Genomic DNA, 23,426 nt, shown 5'->3' on the forward strand with positions numbered 1-23,426 from the left:
TATCATGGGTATGGAATTACGGAGTCGAGATTCAATCCAAAACATCCCGACGATGGATCTGTATGCCATGTGTGCGCCAGAAGACCCTCACGCCGCAGTCATACGAATCCAAAGGCACCCAAAACGCTGAACTCCACCTCTGGAAAGCTCACGGCTACTGGGATCCATCAGGACGACGATCAACACCGTCAGAGAAGAAAGGAGGCAAGAGGGTGCTTGCTTCTATTTCGGACTTCATGAGCCTCAACCGTTCTGATCCAAAGGATCAAGCGCTAGCCAATAGCTTGATCAAACGCTTCGATCGAGGAGAGTTCCAGAAGCTCATTGTCAACTGGATAGTCGAAAGCCAGCAATCGTTCAAGCAGGTTGAACACCCTAGATTGCAACAGATTTTCGAATACCTCAATCCGGCGGTCAAGGTTACGAGTGCGCACATTACGGCGAAGACTGTGCACAGACTGGCGGTGCAACAATTCGAGCGATATCATAGCACAGTCCGACAGGCCTTGAAGAGGTCGCCGGGTCAGATCCACATTGCCTTTGACGGCGCAAGGACTAGGAATCGTCACGCGTTATATGGCGTGACGGCTGTCTTCAGAGACCACGAGAATCAGCTCCAAAAAGTTGTGCTCGGCATTCCGGAGCTGGTAGAGCGACATACTGGCGAGAACATTGCCGCCGAGATCCTCGAGATCATCAGGTCGTTTGGCATCGAGGACAAGGTCGGTTACTTCACTCTCGATAACGCAGCAAATAATGAAACGGCAATGTCAGAGATTGCAGAAGAGCTGAAGTTCGACCCGATTCAACGACGCGTTCGATGCATAGGACACATCCTTAACCTTGTTGTTAAATCCCTTCTCTTTGGAAAGGGTGTTGATGCGTTTGAGAAATCTCTCGTCAAGGGGGAGCCTTTGGCGAGAGCAACCCATGACGATTGGATGCGGAAGGGCCCTATTGGGAAAGCGCATAACTTCGTCGTTTGGGTCCATCGGTCCGACTTACTGACTCAGTTGCTTCGTCAGCTGCAACAAGACTCATTTACAGCTTCTGGCGATCCTGAAGGTGGAAAGCAACGGCCAGTTGACGTTGTCCTTGACAACGATACTAGATGGTTATCCCAATACTACATGATAAAACGAATGCTTCGATTGCAGCCCTTCTACGAAGAATTCATCGCCAAAGCCAAGAGACTATTCCGAGACGCTGGGAAAGGTGAGGGAAGACAGAAGTTTCCTCCCTGCCTCGAGGAGTCGAGCTTCATCAACGAGAGCGATTGGGCGGTGCTGAGGACGTTTGATGAGATCCTCTCCGATTTCCACGTAGTTGTGCAAGTACTTCAGGGAGACGGACAGTCGCGATATCGATCGTCTGGAGTTAGAGAAACCTTTGGCTCTATGACTGATGTGCTGGAGGCGTTCGAATTCCTACTTGGGAGGCTCGAGGATGCAAAATCGCATATTGAGAGGCATCGTGAGCCGGAGCAATTCTGTTGCATCTAGTGGATGGAAATGATCATAGGCAGGGATGGACATCTTACGAATCTATCGAATCGAACGCCAAGCCTTGGCGTTCGAATCGAATGTGACCCCGTAGATTCGAATCGAATCGGACGCATCTCCCACAGATTCGTATCGAATCGAACGTGCCACAATTCTTGTCCTGTAGATTCGACTCGAATCGAACACATCTCCCGCAGATTCGTATCGAATCGAACGCGCCACAATTCTTGTGCCGTAGATTCGACTCGAATCGAACATGTCTTCCGTAGATTCGATATCTATCGAATGCCAAGATTCGATCGAATTCGATTCGAACTCGATCGAACGTAGAACTAATCCCGGCGGAGACCGAAACACCAATAGGACCTAGAACCAAATGGACCGTCGTCATCATCACCAGGCCGTCATGCCGTCATACCCCGACAGAAGAGTGGTGAGAGGTGCAGAGCGGGTTTAGAAGGTATCACGGCTTCAGATAAGACATCGCAGAACATCGTCAATTGTGCAAAGGCAGGTACTAGGCAGATTAAATGTCACTCGTCCCCCTCAGCGACGCAAGTGCGTCAACCCATTGATCATCACTGAGGCTAACCAGCGGCAGTGAAGGCGTGTAGATCCCAGCTTTACTCCATGATCGAATGCACTGAGCCATCGCCACTATCTCCCTCCTCAGCCGACTTCTCAACGGTGCCGTCATACGTCCTGCACTGCTAAATGTCCTCTCGCTCTCCGCAGACGACGATGGGATGGTGAGCATATCAACCGCCATCAGAGACAGTCGCGGGTACCGATTCCTGTTGATTTTCCACCAGTCAATCGGCCTGCTTCTGTAGTGGTGACTGTTGACAACATCCTCAGCACAGTACCGAGCATATTCGTCATCAGCAGTCGCTCCTGCTGTCGTGTGTTTCGTCTTTCGGGTGCTCTTGCGGGCACTGGACACTGCCAAGGACGAACCCTGGGCGCATGGCGACCCAGCTACACTCCTGGCAAGTCTCCGCTCAATGTAATCCATTGAGGCCTCGTCAGATGTAGCGAAGACTTCGTAGTCAACTTCGCGTTCCCTGTAACTCTCCCAGATCTCCAAGAGCTGGGATTCGTACTCTAATCGCCAACCCTTGGCCTTACGAGAAGGCACTCGAGACCACAGTTGATCGAGAAGGCGCCACTTCTTCGCCGGGTTGAAGACAACAGCGCCGACATAAGCTGCGCTAGTCAGACAGTTGTAGTACTTGTGCAGCTTCTTCCATCCGAGCTTGATAAAGACCTTGAGCAATCTACGGGTTCTGCTATCGAGCCCGTCGTAGATGGCGACTTCGACGTCCTTCTTCTCCTTGCTCACTGGATCCTCAACTTCTTCAAAGATTGTGCCTTCGATAGCTCCTTCGAGGTGGTCAAGTAGGATCTCGAAGACAGGGAAGTATTCATCGAAACTACCGCAAGTCGACCTCGCGTCGGGAATACCGTCGCCCTGAAGTTGCTTGGTGGCGATTTCAAAAGGCTTCAGAAGCTTGACAAGCACCTCGATAACCTTCCAGTCGTACGCACTTAAGCGGTATTGCAGAACTGCCGGTTTCGGTTTGTCACAAAGACCCTCAGTTTCCCAACGGTTCTGAACGTCATTGAAGAACGTATTGAGAGCCGGGCGGAGACGAAGGGCCCTCTCCATCATCCGCATATCCGAGTTCCATCTGGTGGCATTGTTGAAGACCCAGTGAAGTGTTGATTCATGGCCGGATTCCTTGCGCTGAGACTGAAGAAACTGCTCGTACAGCTGTGTAGTCGCTCGCAGCTGAATCCCGATGTTGTGAAGCATTCCTGGGGCGCCGTTCTGGCTGTACTCCCTGAAAGTGGCTCCATTGATCTCCTCCGGGGCTGGGTGGGATGATAGGAAGTCCTCTTCTGGGATACCAACGGCAGTGTTCGCTTCAAAGTCTTCATCCGTGCCGTCTTCCATTTCTACATCCAGGGCCTCGTCGATAGCTTGATCAACTAGCTCCTCATCGTCATCTTGATCGTCACCATCGGCAGCGATGATTGCCGCGAAGTTCTCTCGCTTCGAACCGTATAGCATTGCCCGCACGCAAAGGTTGAAGATATGCGCAGCGCAGCGGATCCGTCGCTCTTCAGCTGAGAAGCCGTGTTCAAAGGCAAGATCGTCCATGCAGGTGTCATTGTTGGCAGCATTGTCCAGCGTGAAGTAGCCAACCTTGTCCGGGTCGTTGATTTGCCAGAATGCGAGCGTATCAGCGACCTCATCGGCAAGTGAAGCACCGTTGTGTCTGCCCGAGAGAGGTCGAAGCCCAAGGAGGATTCGGTGTTGGACAAAGTGGTTATCAATGAATTGAGCGTTGATCCCAAGAAACGAAGTGTACGACTTGGATGTCCAACCGTCGAAGGAGAAATGAATCTGGGATCGAGCGCTGCGCAATACTTCGGTTACCGGCCCAACGGCACCCCTATACTCGGATTCGAGCATGCGAAGCAGCGTCTTCGCAGAGGGAATGTGGGTCACATCAAGGAGGGGATTGCCGTAGAGAAGGATCCGCTGGAACCGCTCGGTATTGACAATGTTGAACGGCAGGTTATGGTAGGTAATCCAGTCGAGGAGGAGTACTCGGAGGCCTTTGCTGCTGAATCTTCCACGCAGCTTGCTGAGAAGAAACTGGTCGTGGGGATTATTGAAGTCGGCATCGATGAAGTCGGTGATGGTCCTGTCATTTAGAAATGAGCCCCCCACGGGGCTGGCAACTTTGTTCGGGGCCTGCCAAATCAGCACGTTATCAAACCGTAGATGAGAGGCACACACTTACAAGAATCCCGTGGGCTTTGAGTAGGTGTTTCCTGATGGCGACTCCTGTCGAGCAGACGAAACAGAAGTCCGACTTCTTCTTGAAACCTCGGGCAAAGCAGTCGGCGCAGATCCACTTCAGCTTATTTCCCTGCCGCGAGGTGGAACGGTCCTTAACGCGATACCCATATTGTTGCCACCATGCCCTCGTGTCTTGGCCGCCAGTATAACGCTCGAATCCGGGCCATTTGGCCCACTCTTGGCGGCCCCAGAGTGTCCAATCGACCTGAATAAAATCGGCGGCAGTCCCGCGAGGACGGAGCGATGGCGTCGTTGGTAACGAGGTTCCTGGAGACGGGGCGGCTGGCGAAGAAGAGAATTCATCGCGCTCCATCACACCTGGTTGATTCCAGGACGAAGGGCTCAAAGAGAATGGTTCGGAGGACATCATGATGCAGTTAGTTTAGCTAGTCGGACAGATGGGTCGCGTGGGTCGAGGTTGTTGGAAGCCATTGAGACTGCACTGAGGCTCAACTTAAATCCATCCATCCATCACTGACTGGACAGGCATTGAGGCCAATAACACGCGTATATCACGCCCATTTTGTCGTCAACGCGAAATTCGCGACATCTCCACTGCCGCTAAACATGCAAAGTCTTGTGCGATTAATGATGCATTCGCGAGCAGCGCGAACGACGACCTGGCGCGCCCAAGGCGAGAGAGTCGCGCGTGAAGCCGCCATTGTATGTAAGAAGCCAAACTTTGTTCCGACCATTGGTGTACGGAGATTCTCCCAAGTGCCGCTCCACCAAGCTCTCAGTACTTGGCAACCAGCCAAATCGGGGTCTCGTTGATTAGGTCCACAGACGGCGGGGTAAGATTCCATATATTCCCTGTTCCACTTGCGTCAGAGGCTCCTATTGGCTCATGCCACAAGCACAGACGCATCACTACGGGCCAACCTTGAAAAAAAGCCATCCCGTTCCTCAGCCAAGTCCCCATACCGGCTTTGCATTTGTGCTCATTCCAATCTGGCGTCAACTCAGAATGGATTCTTGAGATTTTCGTAAACCGTTCACGTGAGGGGGCGGAACGGTGGGGACTTGAAGTTGAGGCTCTAAGTGGATGCACCTGTGAAGTCGCTGGTACATCGGTTCACAGGCAAAGCTGGCTTTAGGCGCAGGTCCCCGAGACAACCAAAAAGTTAAAGAGGGGGGCAGGAAGATCATGAATCCCATACTCGCCAATGCGTGAAAACTTCGAGCCGGACATATTCATCTGATCATGCCAAAGCTGGCATCAGTAAAAACTTTTTAGTAGAGAGAAATACGGAGACAGTTTTTTTTTGGTTTCCTTTTCTTTTCTTTTTGCTTCCTTCCTATTATTCTGCAGAAAAAGCGGCGTGTTTTTGGTGATCCCCCTCTCTGTATAGCGGCCTGTTACTGGGACAAACATACCCTATACTCCTGCGTTAAAAACTACTGTAAGCCCCACCTACTTTATATGACGACCTTGGTACCTCCTAACTTGGGAGGTTGTATTTTACAGCAACAATAACTCATACTTCAACCCCCCACGCGACAAATATATATTCCTCATAGAAACCGACTCAGTGTTTTATTGCAAGATTAAATTGGGTTGTCCGTTACATTCCTGTAAAGCACCTGCTGGTGGGTTGTTTGTCGGGATTGTGACCATGGGAGTCATTCCCAACTGGTAAACCTGTTGGCAATTCGCGGTGGCCGGCGCGTTAATCCGTTCCGGGCTGGGGGGCGGTTAGACAGGGTCGTGACAGGGATGATTGCTGTAGTTGCAGGGTACCTAGTATGCTATGGGCTTTTAGGGTCATGTTATGTACTTGCTAACACATCTTAGCATTAAGATGAATTGTTGTCAGTGTTGATCGCGTTGCACTTCTCGCGTCGAGGAGAGTGCCAGGGGCCTCTTAACGCGTCTGCGAATCGCGCTGAATCCACCCCTTGGTCATGATTCGCACATCGCGTCTCTCTGTTCGACCGAATCGATCGATTTTCGATCGAACGGGTGGGGGCGATCGATTCGATGTCGAATCATATGGTGACCTGTACGGTTCGAATGTCGAATAGGATGCCCCACATTCGAATCGATGTATTCGAACATCGAACAGGACATGTCACATTCGATTCGATGCGAATCGAATGGGCACGCCGCAGATTCGACATCGAATCGAATGCCAAGAAATTCGATTCGACATTCGTAAGACTTGGCATCGAATGAATCTATCGATTCGATTCCCGTTCGTTCGATGTCCATCCCTGATCAATTCCACCCACGGTGAATCGACAAGTTGCTTCTTAATGCGCTTAATTAATGCATTAGCCCAGCCTTCGAGGAACCAATAGCTGGCTTCCCTTGAGTGCAACAGAACACAGTAATATGAAAGAACGACAAGTGCTAAGGGATGGTAACACCGCATTAGGTCGAGGTAGGTAGTTGAGATTCTCATGGGCCAAGCAAAAATGACCCTCAGCTCGGGCGTTGCGGCCATCTTATGGCTGCTGGTAACCTCAGTGATGAGACCAGTGAATGAAGTGACAGCTTCTAGCAAGGCGTCTCTTTCATTGTCATTGAGACTGTGGTTTTGCTCTGTTAGGTATAACCTGACTTTGTGCAGTTGGTCGGCTATTGGTTGAAGGTGATTCACCAAGCCCACCTCGGGACTCAAGCACGAACCAAAAAGCCCCTTCAAAGGCCCGTTCCTAAGTTGGAGATCTGAAGAATGGATAATCATACTCATACCGCGGATGAGGATAAAAATATCGACTAAGCTGTCGATTGGCTGAAAGGAGTCGTTATATTTGTCGCAGCTTGGGTACGTGCCGAAAGCGCTGATGATGACAAACACAGAGCTTGCATACAGAGCATGACAGTTGCTTGGAATCAAATCTGCCGTGAGGATCGAACTCATGCCAGCGATTGCCAAACTCTGGTGCTGTGAAGCCTGAAATATGTAGTGATCACGGCGATCCGGGTGCAGGAATGCCATGTGAAAGCCTGAGAATGCGAGCAATTGTTGAAGAAGAAATGGGAAGGAGAAAGCCTCTCGTGTTACATCATGCTGAAGCACTTTGTACACGTGGGGGCAAGACGAGAAGATTGTGCAATGTGCGACGCGAGTGTAGTGATGCATAAGCTCGAGGTCTAAGATCCAGCCAGTGCGGGCACCCGAGTTCATGTCACATAAAAACTTTGAGAAGTAAGTAAACGGGCGCGGCGCTGACGCTGCGGATCTTTGTCTCAGGGTCTGCCCAAGAGACGATTCGACTTGAGTGGAAAGAAGAGAGGGCACACGGTGTGTGCCAGATGGTGTTTGTGTTGGATATGCTGTTCGTGAAGCTGAAGCTGACGCAGTCTGCCGCTGAGGCGAGAAGCAATTAGTACAAGGCAGAACTGGCCGTCGGCAAGACTACTCACCTTTACTCTTCTAACAAGTGGCTTTCTAGCCTTCTCAGTCAATCGTGGGGATGTTGGATCTAGGCGGGGCTTCGAGCTGGTTGACTGAAGACTACACCGCACGCCATGTGTTACGCATGCCCGGCATGGGGCGTGTTCATCGCACTGTGCCAGCAGCTGAGCATCAGAGGAGAGTTGCTTGGGGGGCGGAGGTAGTGGCGGGCTGAGGGGAGGATGACTTTACTTTTACCCGTCTCTGCTTGCATCGCGAGCAGCCGTTACGTGACTTAGTGTACCCGAGGCGCTTCATCTCGGGTTGTCGGGAGTATGACGAAGGCGTATGTAACGTGTTCGAGCAACGAGAAAACGAGAGGATTTGTGGGCTCCGGTACTTCAAAACTGCCGTGCTTCGTTTATACGTCTTGACGGAGAGCCTTTCGAATCGATGGCTTCTGGTTCGCAACGACAAGCCATAAATCATGACGCGGTCACGCATGGGGCGCGTGGAGAGATTGGCTCTGCTGTTACAAGGAGCTAAGATATGATTGGTTATAGCAGGCCCGCAATAGGGGCTCCGCTTCAGCGTACTAAACCGCCACGGTTCCCTTTGCAGAAAAACAAGGCTCTCTCAATCTCTCTACCACATGCGCTTATTGGGCAAAATCGGGGTTTGATCTGACCGGACTGTGCGCCAAGCATCCAGCGCTGTTTTAGCCAATCATGCCTCAATGCAAGAACGAGCTCGTAATTAACTTTATGACGTACTCCATAATTAGAATCTGCTAGCTGCTTGCACAGCCTCTCTGACAGGGCGACATTTTCTTGGCGGAATGCCTTATCTCGGAGATTCCCATATAATCGTCACCTCTTGTGTATCACTACCGAGACGCTATCGAAGCGCAGTTCAGTGTCAAAACTTAAATCATCGGGGTCGATTTTTAATGTCCCCTTTTGGTTGGAGTGCGCATCATACCACTTCAATTATTGAAAGATTTTAAAGGTTTTGGTATGGGTATGATCTAATAAGAGTACTCTGGCGATTGTTTTTGGATTGGAAGGAGCCACTGGGCTTCAACAATAAATTGCAGGTTGTAATTATTTTTATTGCATCTAGGGACTTAATCATTCTGATTCTGAGTATTCCGTGCTCCTTGAAGGAAATTCATTGACTACACCTCCATGACCATTTAGCTGACGGCCTTTGAGAAGTAAAAGAGAAAATAAACCATGAATAAAAATAAGGCTACCCTGGACACTACCCGCTACCAGCTCCCTCAAAGTACCAAGGTTAATGACGAAACCAGAGACAAATGAGACACGAAAGGTAATGTCTTTCCCACTCCACAATCCAATAAAACCCCCTTCGCCTCATGGAACTTAGCGCGACACAGTGGCCATTGTCTGAGCCTCATCAACATTGCGTAATGTGTTTGGGTCCAACCTTAAAAGGTGAAGCAGATGCACAGCATATCGAGATTCCATTCAGCCAATCATAGAGCGAGGGATACGAGCAGGCTAACACCGGTAGACAAGACATGGGTGCAATTTGTGACTTGAGTGCGCATAAGCATATAAGCTTATTTGCTGAGTAAGGATCACTATCTAACTGGCCCCCAGAGCCTTGGTGAATCGGCTAGTGCATTGCCCCAAGCATTGCCCATTTAGGGGGGTTAGACTTGTGATGCTCGTTTTCGGGTTCACTTTAACCAATTGGGCGGCTACCTAAGAGCCAACAGATAACTATTTAATCTTCACTATCCCCGCTCTCGATTAACGGAATAACCAAATTAGAGAAACTCATACCTCGCTTGACCAACCTACTCTTTCAATTCAAACTGACCCAATCTTCGTGGAATACACCCAGCCCCGACGAAAATGGCAGAAAAGAACGACCACTACAAGTACGACCCATCGGTTGCAGCTGCGGTTATTTTCGTAGTAGGCTTCACGATCTCGGGATTATACCATGCCTTTCAAATCTTCAAGTTGAAGTCATACTACTTCATTCCGTTCTTCATCGGTTGTGTTGGTAAGTCATCTTCCATTGCCCATCCTGTTTAAAACCACAGGTACAAGCATGCAACTAACAAAATATGGCGTACAGTTGAAATAATTGGATATGGCGCAAGAGCAGTCAACGCAACTGAACCCTCCGGGGAATGGACCCAGGGTCCGTATATCATCCAGGCTCTCCTGCTGCTTCTCGGACCTCCATTCTACGCTGTATCCATTTACATGATTCTTGGACGGCTCATGAGACTTTTGGGAGCGGAACATTATTCCATCATCAGGACAAAGTGGTTAACAAAGTTTTTCCTACTTGGCGATGTCGCTTCAATCCTTGGCCAGGGAATGGGTAAGTGAGAATATCAATCAATCTGGTGTAAAGCATTGAGCTAGTGGAGCAGAAGTCTAACTTGTTTTAAGGTGGTGGTATGCTCGCAGGTGCCGACAGCAAAGCGTCCCGAGACAGAGGGCAGATGATCATTATTATTGGTCTTGCGATTCAAATCATCTTCTTTGGACTTTTCATGGTAGTCACCATTATCTTCCATCGTCGCATCTACCGCGAGCCTACAAATGCAAGCCTGAAGATGGTGTCCCCATGGAACAAGCTTCTCGTGGTGCTGTATGGGACAAGTGGACTAATCATGATCCGGTCACTCTTTCGAGTTATCGAGTACGTCATGGGCGAGGACGGAGTGCTTATGTCCAAGGAAGTCTTTATCTACTTGTTCGACGCGACTTTGATGCTTGTTGTTTCCATCGCTTTCAACGTTTTTCATCCTTCTCGCATCATCAAAAACGAAAAGAGACAACCTATCAGAAGCTCGGACTCGGAGAACCAGTTTGAAACCTATGCTCTGGATAGGCCAAGTACCGGGGGGCACCGTTAACTATACTTAAGGTATAGTACCAATATAGGGGGGGTGGGGGAAGCTAACTAGAATGAGAAAGAATTTAAATTATAGAAGTTAAGGCTAGAATAATTACTGTCCTGGAATCTGAAATTAGTTAGAGTATTATTGATAGTTAAATATAAATTAATAAATTACCTTAGCAATTTTTAAATATAATCTCTTTTTAAATAATAGCAATAGAGTTAATTTTAAAAAAAAATAGAGTTATTGCTATTAACGTACATGTATAACGAGCGCGACAGACAAACGAACGCCACACTCAACCATACTCCTACAACATTTTACCTCTAATTGTGAATTTCTCTACCACCAGCAATGCGCAGGAAAAGCGATGAAAATCAGTTAATCCTAGCCCTCCAAGCTATGGAAAAAGATACAGCACTAAGTATCCGAGCTGCTGCAAAGATCTACTCAGTCAACCACAGCACCCTCGCTCACCGACGACACGGTCGGACTTCTCGACGCGACAGTATGCCCAATTTGCGAAAGCTCACAGATTCAGAGGAATCAACGATTATTCAACATATCCTCGACCTAGATGCGCGATCATTTCCTCCCCGGCTTTGCGATGTGGAAGATATGGCTAATCGACTGCTCGCTGACCGCGACGCGCCTCCAGTTGGCGCGCGCTGGGCTTCAAACTTCGTCAAGCGACAACCAGAGCTCAAGACGCGTTTTACGCGTAAACATGACTATCAGAGGGCCCAATGCGAAGATCCCAATATCATTTGGGGCTGGTTTCAGCTTGTGCGGAATACAATGGCGAAATATGGTATCGTGGAGTCAGATATCTACAATTTTGATGAGACTGGGTTTATGATGGGCATTATCTCAACTGGAATGGTCGTTACGAGCGCTGAACGACGTGGAAGGCCGAGAATGGCCCAGCCAGGAAATAGGGAATGTGTTACTGTAATCCAGGGTGTTAATTCCCAAGGGTGGGCGATCCCGCCGTTCATCATTGTTGCAGGTCAATATCACCTTGCAGCCTGGTATGATGAAAGAACTCTACCACAAGACTGGGTTATCACAACCGCGGATAACGGCTGGACAACAAACGAGAGAGGCCTAGAATGGATCCAGCACTTTGACAAGCATTCAAAGGCGCGTTCCTCTAGCTCTTATCGCCTTCTTGTGTTAGATGGGCATGAGAGCCATCATTCGACCGAATTCGAACTGTTCTGCAAGGAGAATAAGATTATTACTCTCTGTATGCCACCGCATTCATCTCACATCCTCCAGCCACTTGATGTTGGTTGCTTTGGGCCGCTTAAGCAGGCCTACGGTCGGCAAATCGAGGATATGATGAAGACCCGAATCACCCATATTACCAAAGTTGACTTCTTTCCTGCATTTCAAGCTGCATTCCAAAGCGCAATATCGGAAAAAAAACATCCAGGGAGGTTTTCGAGGTACAGGACTTGTTCCCTATGATCCAGAAAGTGTGCTTTCTCGCTTGGATGTAAAGTTGCGGACTCCATCGCCTGCAGAGGGGGATCTCGAGCTGCCCAACCTCTGGGTTCCAAAGACCCCAAACAACCCGATTGAAGCTACTTCACAAACTGATTTTATTAAAACTCGAATCAGCCGTCATCAGGGAAGCTCTCCGACATCTATTTTAGCTGCCATGGATCAATTTGCGAAGGGGGCGCGAGGAATAATGCACCAGATGGCCTTATTGAAGGCAGAGGTCAGCGAGCTTCGGGAGGCAAATGCAACACTTAGCCGGCGGCGCAGGGCGAAAAAAACACGTCTACGACTTTCTGGGAGCATGACAGTAGCTGAGGGACAGGAGTTACAAGATCAAAGGGAAATTGCTGATCAGATACAGCAGGAAACGCGGCAAAGTGGTGGTCGGGAGAGGCGGACAGAGACAAGGGAACGGCGATGTGGAAGATGCAGAAAACCCGGGCATAATGCGCGTACTTGTGAAATTGATGTAGATGCGTCTGGAGAAGAGGATGATTATTGATTTTAATTGATTTTGGGTGTTGTGGTTGTTTTATTATGATATTTACTGGCGAGGGTGTGGTTTGGTGAGTCGCTCGCTTGTCTGAGTCGCTCGCTTATCATGTACGTTATAGCAGAGTTATAGAAATAAATATTATTTATGTAAAAAAAGAATAAGTGTAAGGTAAGTAAGTGCATATTATACTGTAATTCTATATTTAGTTACATAGATTGTATAATAGTCTTAACAACAGTTTCTAAAAGTGCAACTAAGAATAGAATAAGATACATCAGGGGTATCCTTATGTAGACTTGGGGCTGAATGTCAGGGGTACATCAGATGGGCTTTGAGCAATAATAGCTTCGACTACAGCACCGACAGAAGGTCCTATAGCAACTGAGGGAGGAGCCCACCCAATTGCAACGGGGAACCGTTCGTTACCTGGCAAATTTGAAATTAATTTCCAAATTCCTTCGATATGAAGTATTGTGGGTGTTTTCTGCAATGCAGTAAGACTTACGGAAGAAAAACTCAAACTAATCACGCCTAGCAACCGGGTTCTCGGGAGGGTTGCCGAAGATTTCAAGCAGCATAGCATTTTCTCCAACGATAACGGGGATAGATTCCTGGGTGATCACGAACTCGGGATTAATCAAGCTCATGTCGAATGCTTGCCTTGCACGGGCATTTGCAAGAGAAGGAATATCGATTTTGTCGGAATCACCGAAGTAACTCATGAGGTTGTCAAACGTGTCGGGGTCAAACCGGTTGGAGGGGTCGAAGAAGATGTCCTTGCGGGACAAGCTTCCGTCATGTTCGATAAAGCCGTGCGTCTTATGGAGCATGTCCAGGTCGAAGAACTATTTTAATACACTTCATGTCAGCCCTCTTCTGCATTTTCGGCGCTCTGATTGGTGCGTACCGTGGCGTTAGGGATCGGGTTGGATGGCACGCCGGTCTTGAAGATCCCTTCTGCGAATTCAGGAGATATGTTGAGTGCTTCTCCACATGCTTTGATGAACGGTTGGCGAGTGATGTTTCGACCATCATGGGGAACGAAGCCGTGGTTAGCGAGTGTGTTCATGACAGGGCAAGGGGCGCGGACTGGAAATTGGTTAAATTGGCCTTCAATTGGTTCAGATTACTCACGGTCAACTTCCCCAGGAGCCTTCCACGTGAAATGCTTGGGAGACAGAGTGCCTTTGTAACAGTTTTTGGCCTTCACGGTTGAGGCCGAAGCATCCGCGATCGCCGCATAATGAGGGAATGCCGCCACACAGGGGGCAAGCACAAGCACGAAAGAGTTGGAAATCTTCATCGTATCATTCAGTAGATATGGGTTGAGTTACTGAGGAAGCTTGAGCTCCTGCCCAGAGTCAACGGCATACGGGCAGACTTATAGTCACTGGCCGCAGGCCTGTTACATACTCTGTGTCCCTAACGAACCCTGCCACGGAAGCCAGGAGCTACATCATGCTTGCCCCTGCCTCTCATATCGATGGAGCAAGGGCCGCGACTAATGGTGATCTTGCTAAAGTAATGAGGGTCCAAGATTGGGATAGATCTGGTGTGGCTTGAGAATGGCGAGGAGAGCGATCTGCGTCATGCCCCGCGCTTGCTAACTTTTCCATTCCTTAACGCCGGCAGTTGCCATGCTAGCTAGGGGATCGCAATGCTCCGGCATGTGTATGCCGACGTATACTGTTAAGCTTAATCTAACGCTCGTTCTCGCAAAATGTAACTAAACTTTGATATCAGCATGGGTCTGTTGCACTCGGATGAAACAGGTGGTGGGGGCAGCCGTGAGACCCATCAAGAAATGTTTCGTTCTCGTTCTCGTTCTCGCTCTCGCGCTGCCCTCACCGACTCTCCACTGGGGTAATCATGGTGTCAGACGGTGGGAGCCACTCGGACCGGATGACTAAGAAATGAGGGGGTCGGGGTTGTCGGATAATGAGGAAACCCCTCGCTGATGAAGTCATCTTTATGAATATTATTATAGCAGTTGTAACAGCCGAAATAACGCTGTTTCTATTATTAATTGCAATACCCTCTTTAGCCCCCTTAATATTGCGATTTTTCCTATGATGTAACGTAGTTGATAAGCGAGCGACTCAGACAAGCGAGCGACTCACTTAATTCTCCACCTTAAATCGTGATTTTTAAAAAATTGTTAGGTTATATATTGGATAATTCCAAGCTGTAATAATAAGCAGTTGTTTTATTTAAATATTTGTTAGTTAAGGTATAGTTAAGTGTGGCATTCGCTTGTCTGTGGCACTCGCTTATCATATACGTTACCACTATCAAAAAAACTATAAGAAATCCCACTCTTTAGGTATGTTAGATTGGAAAAGCAGGTTTAAAACAGACTTACTTTAACGTGCATGATAAGCGTGCGGTCAAAAGAAGCGTGCGGTCAAAACAAGCGTGCGGTCAAAACAAGCGTGCGGTCAAAACAAGCGTGCGGTCAATTTTCCACAACCTCGCAATTCTCTACCCCTGCAAAATCAACCACAACACTCTAAATCGGCTCAAATCAATTGGGACTCTGTTCTTGAGACATTGCTACTTCTATTTGACATCTTCGCGCGTTATGGCCTATCTTGCCGCAGACGCCACATCGCCGTGCCTTCGTTTCTGGCCTCCGCTTCCGACCACCATTTCGACGGCTTTCTTCTTCTAACTGCACATTTACCTCCTTCTGATCTTGCAAATCTTGCCCTTCAGCTAGAGTTAGACTTCCTCCGTCTCTCAAACGTTTCTTTTTCGCCCGTCGACGTCGACTAAGTATCTCATTCTCTTGTCGAAGGATCTGGTTTTCCGACCTCAGCAACGCGATCTGATGCATGATTCCTTGGGTCCCCTTTGCAAACTGGTCGACAGCATGCAGAATCGATGTCGGAGAGCTTCCTTGGTGTAGAGAGATTCGGTTCTTGATGAATTCAGATTGTGAGCTCGCCTCTGTCGGGTTGTGTGGCGTCTGGGAAACCCAAGGTGCCGGTAACTCGTCGACCCCTTCGACCGGTGTTGGCGTACGTAGCTTCACATCCAGCCCAGAAATCACACTTTCTGAGTTCAAAGGTACAAGGCCTGCTCCTCGAAAACCCCCTCGGATGTTTTTTTCTGTCATGGACTCTTGGAATGCGGCGGAAAATGCAGGAAAGAAATCCTCCTTGGTGATGTGCGTTGTACCAGCCCGCATCTTCCTCTCGATTTGTCGTCCGTATGCCTGCTTGAGCGGGCCAAAACACCCGACATCGAGAGGCTGAAGGATGTGGGATGAATGAGAAGGCATACAAAGTGTGACGATCTTGTTTTCCTTGCAGTAGAGCTCAAAGCCGACCGAGAGGTGACTTTCGTGGCCATCTAGGATAAGGAGGCGATATTTGCCAGTCGTGCGCGGCTTGGTGTGCTTATCGAAATGCTGAACCCATTCTAGGCCTCTCTCGTTCGTTGTCCAACCATTTTCGGTCGTGGCGATGACCCAGTCTTGCGGTAGAGGGCTATCTTCGTACCATGTCGAGAGGTGATATTGACCCGCAACAATGATGAACGGCGGCAGCCACCATCCTTGGGAATTGATGCCCTGAACCACCGTAATCCATTCCCGGTTTCCAGGCTGAGCCAATTTCGCGTTAGAACGTCTTTCAGCGCTTGTGACGACCATGCCTGTCGAGATAATTCCCATCATAAAGCCAGTCTCGTCGAAGTTGTAGATATCCGACTCCACGATACCATATTTGGTGATAATGTTCTGCACAAGTGTAAACCAGCCAAGAATGACCTGTGGATCTTCGCATTTGGCTCTTTGGTAGTCATATCTCCGAAAAGAACGCGTTTTTAGCTCTGGTTGTCGTTTGACAAAGTTGGAAGCCCAGCGCTTGCCGACGGGAGGCGCGTCGCGGTCGGCGAGCAGTTTATTGGCCATATCTTCCACGTCGCGAAGGCGGGGAGGAAACGATCGCGAATCTAGGTCGAGAACGTATTGAACAATTGTCTGTTCCTCCAGATCCGTTAATTTTCGAGATTTGGGCGTGTAGTCACGTCTTGCAGGGACGTGGTCGCGTCGACGACGCAAGGTAGTGTTTGAGACTCCATAGATCGTAGCAGCGCGATACACCTTCAATTGGGGGTCATTTTGAAGCCCCTGAAGGGCAAAAATAACATTAGCTTCGTAATTTGACTGTGACATGTTTTGTGGTTGAGGAATATGGGTTGAAGTAAGGAAAAGAGAATTCGGGTGGGGAATTGACCGCATGCTTGTTTTGTCCGCACGCTTATCATGCACGTTATGTTTTTTATACTTCCTAAAGAGTGGGATTTCGTATAGGTTTTTATTAGTTATATTATATAATAATAGATCTAAGTTCAAAATTGCATTTATTTTAACTAGTCTTAGTTTGGCAGAGTTATGATTTTTTAAAAATCACGATTTAAGGTGGAGAATTAAGTGAGTCGCTCGCTTGTCTGGGTCACTCGCTTATCAAGTACGTTAATGTAAAGAGGTTGTACACGGATAGGTACGCAGCCAGGTAAGTACAAAAGGTGCCACAGGCGTTGTATTAAGACTGAAGCTTAAAGGCTTCAGTCATCTCTGTGATACTCTATCTATAGTGTGTGCGTAGCGAAACCCTAACGCTTAGCTAGCGTGACCCTCAGGGAGCGTTAGTAGGCTGGGTAGGCGCACCCAGGGTTGGTCCGGTCCACCCGCGTTACAGTTAATATATATTAATTCAGGCTGTTGTCAGACCGTACGGGTCTTCAGTCCATTGATGTCAGGTCAGTTTATTCTCTGATGTCCTTGTTCCTGACTTCTCTCGAATTCTCTCTGCCCCTGAGATATCGCCTGTATCCACATTGTAACGGTTGTGCTAGACCGCTGTACCATAGGGCAAAAGATTGGCCAATAATCGCTATTGCGGCAATTACTGGGTACACTAGCTGCTCTTTTAAGCCTATCGCTATCCGGAGGACCAGGCCGTAACATATACCGGAGTTCTGACTCCTGGGTGTGTGTCGCACCGAGTGCATCAACCACCAACAAACTAGCAGACCGTCAATTAGTTAGAAATCAAAAGCTTCTATTCACATCCAATACCCCATTCTCATTAGATGCAACAAGCAACTAAGTTACACCCATTTTAACACAGCTTTAATTGTTAAGCCCTTCTCAGTATCTGAAAAAGCTGTCTTAAAATCCTCAACATTGTAGTATGTAATAAGCTCCTCCAAGGGGTACTTTCCATCAGCGTGCTGCCGGATCAGAAATGGAATCATCTAGACAACTGGTAAGACTTAAAAGCTGCAGGACTGTGGAGTATAGAGAAACAAACCTCTTTAGCGAGACTCTCGCCTTGGTGACAACCCACGTACTCACGGCCATTGATGAGATGAGCGAAGATATTAACACTAGTGCGAACATCCGGGGCCGGAGCACCTACGCTACAGGCGCGACCGCGTGTGCCGAGGGCGTCAATCATGGACGCCACGGCTTGCGGGTTGCCAGAGCAGTCAAGGGCGTACTTGACACCGTTTGGTGGGCATAGGGCCTTGATGCGGTCGACGACATCCTTCTCCGATGCCAGGATAGTGTCGGTTGCGCCAAGCTTCTTGGCTAGCTCGAGGCGAGCAGGCACTATATCTACAGCGATTATTTGCCTAGCACTGCGCAATCTGGAGGCCATGATGGCACTCATGCCCACCGAACCGACGCCGAAGACGGCCAGGGAGGTACCGGGCTGGACATTTAGTGTGTTCAAGACAGCGCCGGCGCCTGTCTGGAGGCCACAGCCAAGGGGAGCGAAGAGATCCAACGGTGTATCTGGCGGCACCTTGACCAAGCTGGCGGCGCTGACGATGGCGTGCCGTGAGAAGGAGCTCTGCCCGAAGAAGTGGCCATGGAGACCGCTGGTGCCATGGCTGGGCAGCTTCAGCGCGGACGTGCCGTCAGCTCGCGCACCTCCGAAGTTGAGCTGGAGCAGAGAATGGCAGTACGGCTCATGGTTATGGGCACACTCGTCGCAGGTTCCACAGTAGCAGTAGCTCAAGATGACTTTGTCACCCGGCTCGATGCCCTTGAGATCTGCTCCTTTGGCGACAACGACCCCAGCGCCTGCAAGAAAGGCTTAGTATTCTCAGATCGAAGGCAGGCATCGGCGACGGGGTTGTGTGTCTACCTTCATGGCCAAGCACGATGGGCGTTGGGGCGGGCAGCTTGCCCTTCATACACAATAAGTCGGTATGGCAAATTCCAGTTGCGTGGATCTCAACAAGCGCTTCATCCGGCCTGAGCTCGCCGAGGATGATGGGTTCCAGAGCCACCGCCCCGTTCGGCTCACGCACCACGATGGCACTTGTTGTTCTCGACATTCTGAATCTTCAATTGCCACGCCAAGGGTCAGAGCACTTGAGTTATTACTTGGGATTGTCTACTCTGAATTTATACCTACTTCGGAACACTGAACCCCGCACGCACAGACATGGGGTTGCTGCGGGCGTTCTACAGGCCCCTCTCCCTTCCCTCACGCCCCAAACCTAGCCTCCGGACGCAGCAAACTCGGGGCTGGCTCAAGTAACAGAACTAGCCCAAAGGGGCATTCATCCTCCGTACCGCCCGCTTTCCGACGTCACAGTGAACCGTTATCCGACTTCGTGGTGAACCGTTATCCGACTGTAATCCCCAGGAGCCATGTACCTTAACAGGACGAACAGGTGGGGAGGAGGCTGAGGCTAACTGAGCTTCAAGTGAGCCGGAGCGTTGGATAGCTAAGTGATTACATCGATACCGAGCATTCGGAGTTGAAAAAATTGATCCCGTGTTCTTGGCAAGGGCTCCATGCAACGAAGATGGCTATCAAGTCTACAACGCTGGCCTTCTGCCACACAATTCTCCTTAGTTGGCCGTCAAGTAGAGCAGCTCGCTTGTAGTTTGAAGCGTGCTGCCTTTGATTTACTAAAGTCCGGACACTCCCACCGCCCTGTAAATCTCCTTCACGTACTCAATCGTCAGGTTAGATCCTAGTCCGACGGGGTACAGCTTATTCATGGCATATACAATTGTCATCTTCCTGTCCAAATCCATGATGGCGACCGATCCCCCCAACCCGCCCCAGAAGCATATCCTTCCCTCAGGCAGCTAAGTAGGGATCACCCCTTCGCCCCTTATCCCGTATCCAATTCCAAATCGCACCGGCATGTTGGTCACCAGGTCTGTTCTATTCGACATCTGCTGAAAAATCAAGTCGATGGTTTCCGGCTTGAGGCGTTTCCCGTCGACCCAACCCCCAAGAGAAACCGCCGAGAGAATCTTTGCAATAGACCGTGCATTGCCATGGCCATTTGCGGCCCCCAGTTCAGCATTTCGCCACAAGGCGGTGTTGGCCATGTCGGGTGTGAACTCGGGGTACCTGTTCACCCGTGTAGCGATGGAGTCGGGATCGGAAGCAGAATCGTTGCTTGGGGTTGCGATCCAGGGAATGAGGTCAGAGACGCGGTGCAAGTCGGACTCGACAACCCCAAGCTGGAAATCAGCACCCAGCGGTCCGGCTATTTCATCTCGAATGAAATCTTTGAGGGTCTTTCCTGTGACCTTGCGAATGACTTGACCGATCAACAACCCGTGGGTGAAGGAATGGTAACCAGATGCAGTTCCTGGAGTCCACCAGGGCGCCTGGGCGGCGAGCAGGGAGACTGCCTTGTCGAAGTTGCAGACGTCAGCCAGCGTGACTGGCTGCTCCCATCCTGGAACACCAGACGTGTGAGAGATGATGTGCCTAATCTCAATGTCTTGCTTCCCATTCGCAGCAAACTCAGGCCAATAGGTGGCCACTTTCTCGTAGGGGCTGATGATACCTCTATCGATGAGGATGAGTGCAGCAAGGCTGGTGATGGTCTTGGTGGTAGAGAAGACGTTGACGATAGTGTCTCTCTCCAAGCTGCGGGTGCCACTTTCGTCGAAGTAACCTCCCCAGATGTCGACTACATTCTGGCCATCTATATTGACGACGATTGAGGCGCCGACCTCATCCCCCTCAGAGATGTGTTTGCTCAGCAAGTCGCGGAGGCCGCTGAAGCACGGCTCGTGGGTCCCTTTGACAAGATGGCCCATGGTTTCGCAAGCAGGGGGAGTTGGAGAACCAAGTGAGACAATGGTGTAAAAGGATTGAAAGGCAAGAAGGCGTTGGATCTTCATCTTGGCATGCGTATGGCCTGATACTCGTGGCTTGAGCCGACCCATTTATGCCCTCTTATACATAGGAAACAAACGCAATTCTGATTTACAACTTTGATTCGCGTAAGCCGATTGAATCGATCACCCTAACCGTTGCTCCGAGCAGCCGTCGATTCTATTCGTTGACGATCAAGCTCGTGACCTTGCTCCTTGGGGATATTCGGAACCCCAGGATTGCGATGCGGGCGTTTTTCCTGGTCCCGACACTGGTCCAGATGCTCACAAGGGCACTTCTGCGTGGGGGAAGCAGCCACGCAGCGTTGTTCCCCTCATGGAAACGGGCCGATAACAGCAGCTTGCGGCTTCAGCGTCGGCAGCCGGGCCCCAGCTTTTGACTCGGAAGAGCTGTCAATTTTTCGTTGCCACACCCGAGAACAACAAGAAGCAATACTGATACTTCTCAGATTTAAGGAGTGAGACATCCTGCCTCTGCTCTGCAGCTGCGGCAGGCCACCCTTCACCAACCACAGGGACAGCCATAGAAATCGAAATCGCTCTAGCTACCATGACCGGCCCCTCAAACGACGAGGCTGCCCGCCATACGGCGCTCCTCCTCTCAACAACATCCCCGGTGCCGTGGTACAAGCAACCGCACCTGCTCAAGCTCAACTTCTCCGTGGTGTCTCTTGTCCTGTTGTCCAGTGCAATAGGCTACGATAGTTCGATGACTAACGGCCTGCTCGCACTTCCTACCTGGAACGCGTTCATGGAGTACCCAACGGGAGCATGGCTCGGCTTCATCAACTGCATCTACATCATTGGCATTCTCGTCACATTGCCCGTCTGCCCTTTAGTCGCCAACAGATACGGGCGCAAAATGGGCATCTGGATTGGCTTTGGTTTCCTATCTCTAGGCGTAGGCCTGCAGGCAGGGGCCCAGAACGCACCCACATTCATCCTGGGGCGCTTTTTCCTGGGAGTCAACACTGGATGGTATGCGACTGCAACGCCTCTTCTCATCACTGAGGTTGCATATCCTCCTCATCGCGTGAGTTGCTACCCGACGCCCGACGCCGCTCGAGGCCCAAGCTAATCAGCTATCTTGACGCTTCTAGGGAATTGCCAGCTCTCTCTACAACTGCGGTTGGTACGCTGGGGCGGTCGTCGCAGCCTGGGTAACCTTCGGCACCCGCAACGACCCTACCAGCTGGTCCTGGCGTATTCCTTCGGTTTTGCAGACTCTGCTGCCCATTATAGCGCTGCCCGGCTTCATCCTCTGCCCTGAGAGCCCCCGTTGGCTTGTATCCGTCCACCGCCAGTCCGATGCCCGCGCTGTACTTGCCAGCGCCCACGCCGGCGGCGATCTGTCATCGCCTCTTGTCGAGCTGGAAGCGATCGAGATCCAAACAGCTATAGAAGAGGAGTTGGCCGCCCACAAGTCGACGAGCTACCTCCAACTGTTTAGAGGCAAGGGCAACCGTCACCGCTTGCTAATTTCTGTCACCCTAGGCTTCTTTGCGCAGTGGACTGGTGGCGGCGTCGTCAGCTACTACCTCGCGATAGTGTTGCAGACGGTGGGCATTACTTCTGTCACCCACCAGACCTTGATCTCGGCATGCTTGCAGATTTGGAATTTGATCTTCGCTTCTGGAGCTGCGTTTTCCGTCGACAAGTTGGGGCGCAGAACGCTATTCCTGGCCTCAGGAGCGATCATGCTGGTTGCCTATGTGATTGTGACAGCGCTTTCGGGTTCCTTTGCGCAAACTGGAAGCAGCGCGACTGGATTGGCCGTGATTCCGTTCTTGTTCATCTACTACGCCGGTTATGATATTGCGCTGTAAGTTGAGCCCCTCCTAGCCCACCTCCTTATCCCCCCAATATCACGTATTGATAGGTGCTTCTGCACAACAGGACGCCGCTGCTCTACTCTTATCCCTGCGAGATCTGGCCCTATGCCATTCGGTCTCGCGGATTGACTAGTGCTGTCTGGTTCTCTATGCTCTCGTTGACTTTCAACATTTTTGTCAACCCAATTGCCCTGGAGGCTCTTGGGTGGAAGTACTACATCGTTTTCGTTGCCATCCTCATCGCGATGAACGTCGTTGTCTACTTCTTCTATCCCGAGACCAAAGGGTATACGCTTGAGCAAGTCGCTCTTCTGTTCGACGGTGAACAGGCTCAACAGGCGGCTGCGGCATTGGACAAGGCGGAGAAGGATCTGGGTCTGGTAGGGGCAGAGAAGGAGATGGTCGGCTCTAAAGCTGAGCATGTTGGGTGATGGCAGGGCTTTGGCTCCGATTCCCGTCGCTGCCCAGCAGCAAGCAGACTGTCTATGGCGAGACTACAAACTGCTCTGCCTTTGCAGCATTCGACGAACGCTGCAGGAGGGAGCCTGCTGTTCGCCACGACTTGAGAACCTTCCGGCAGTGCCGTATAGGTATTTGCTCCCAATACCTCAGCGGCTATTGCAGGACCAGGTTAGAGTCTGATTGAAAACGCGCCTGAATATACTATCCTCTTTCCTACCCAACACCAATTGTCGGAAGTGAGCTGCGTAGATCTGATGCTAACAGACGGATCTTAACTCTGTCTCGCTGCAATCCGCAGTATTCAAACGCATTGGTGCTTCTACGACCTCGCAACTAGGGAGCATTC

General features: G+C 50.2%; 6 protein-coding genes across 6 annotated transcripts; 2 read left to right on the plus strand and 4 right to left on the minus strand.

Moving 5' to 3' along the window:
* Window positions 1–6,446: 6,446 nt before the first annotated feature.
* Window positions 6,447–8,036, minus strand: BGZ61DRAFT_368974 (uncharacterized protein; the record flags this gene model as incomplete). Its single annotated transcript, XM_046241925.1, has 3 exons — window positions 6,447–7,520; window positions 7,748–7,891; window positions 7,971–8,036. 3 exons carry the CDS (start codon window positions 8,034–8,036, stop codon window positions 6,447–6,449), a joined length of 1,284 nt encoding a protein of 427 aa, XP_046096405.1.
* A 1,565-nt stretch (window positions 8,037–9,601) lies between these two features.
* BGZ61DRAFT_539603 (RTA1 like protein-domain-containing protein) lies at window positions 9,602–10,623 on the plus strand (the record flags this gene model as incomplete). The annotated part of the gene is made up of 3 exons (XM_046254809.1): window positions 9,602–9,755; window positions 9,831–10,082; window positions 10,154–10,623. 3 exons carry the CDS (start codon window positions 9,602–9,604, stop codon window positions 10,621–10,623), a joined length of 876 nt encoding a protein of 291 aa, XP_046096406.1.
* A 2,276-nt stretch (window positions 10,624–12,899) lies between these two features.
* BGZ61DRAFT_499462 (Chloroperoxidase) lies at window positions 12,900–13,916 on the minus strand (the record flags this gene model as incomplete). Its single annotated transcript, XM_046251408.1, has 4 exons — window positions 12,900–13,039; window positions 13,143–13,458; window positions 13,521–13,702; window positions 13,748–13,916. 4 exons carry the CDS (start codon window positions 13,914–13,916, stop codon window positions 12,900–12,902), a joined length of 807 nt encoding a protein of 268 aa, XP_046096407.1.
* A 3,815-nt stretch (window positions 13,917–17,731) lies between these two features.
* On the minus strand, window positions 17,732–18,970 carry BGZ61DRAFT_368903 (alcohol dehydrogenase; the record flags this gene model as incomplete). Its single annotated transcript, XM_046241924.1, has 3 exons — window positions 17,732–17,878; window positions 17,935–18,713; window positions 18,778–18,970. 3 exons carry the CDS (start codon window positions 18,968–18,970, stop codon window positions 17,732–17,734), a joined length of 1,119 nt encoding a protein of 372 aa, XP_046096408.1.
* Window positions 18,971–19,553: 583 nt separating this feature from the next.
* On the minus strand, window positions 19,554–20,708 carry BGZ61DRAFT_499464 (beta-lactamase/transpeptidase-like protein; the record flags this gene model as incomplete). Its single annotated transcript, XM_046251409.1, has 2 exons — window positions 19,554–19,736; window positions 19,791–20,708. 2 exons carry the CDS (start codon window positions 20,706–20,708, stop codon window positions 19,554–19,556), a joined length of 1,101 nt encoding a protein of 366 aa, XP_046096409.1.
* Window positions 20,709–21,336: 628 nt separating this feature from the next.
* Window positions 21,337–23,283, plus strand: BGZ61DRAFT_593613 (sugar transporter; the record flags this gene model as incomplete). The annotated part of the gene is made up of 3 exons (XM_046256798.1): window positions 21,337–21,819; window positions 21,887–22,608; window positions 22,683–23,283. The coding sequence occupies 3 exons, from the start codon at window positions 21,337–21,339 to the stop codon at window positions 23,047–23,049; spliced, it is 1,572 nt and encodes a 523-aa protein (XP_046096410.1). The 3' UTR covers window positions 23,050–23,283.
* Window positions 23,284–23,426: the final 143 nt, after the last annotated feature.

This window comes from Ilyonectria robusta (genome assembly GCF_021365365.1).
Source record: "Ilyonectria robusta strain PMI_751 chromosome Unknown BGZ61scaffold_35, whole genome shotgun sequence".
In the NCBI taxonomy this organism is placed as follows: domain Eukaryota; kingdom Fungi; phylum Ascomycota; class Sordariomycetes; order Hypocreales; family Nectriaceae; genus Ilyonectria; species Ilyonectria robusta.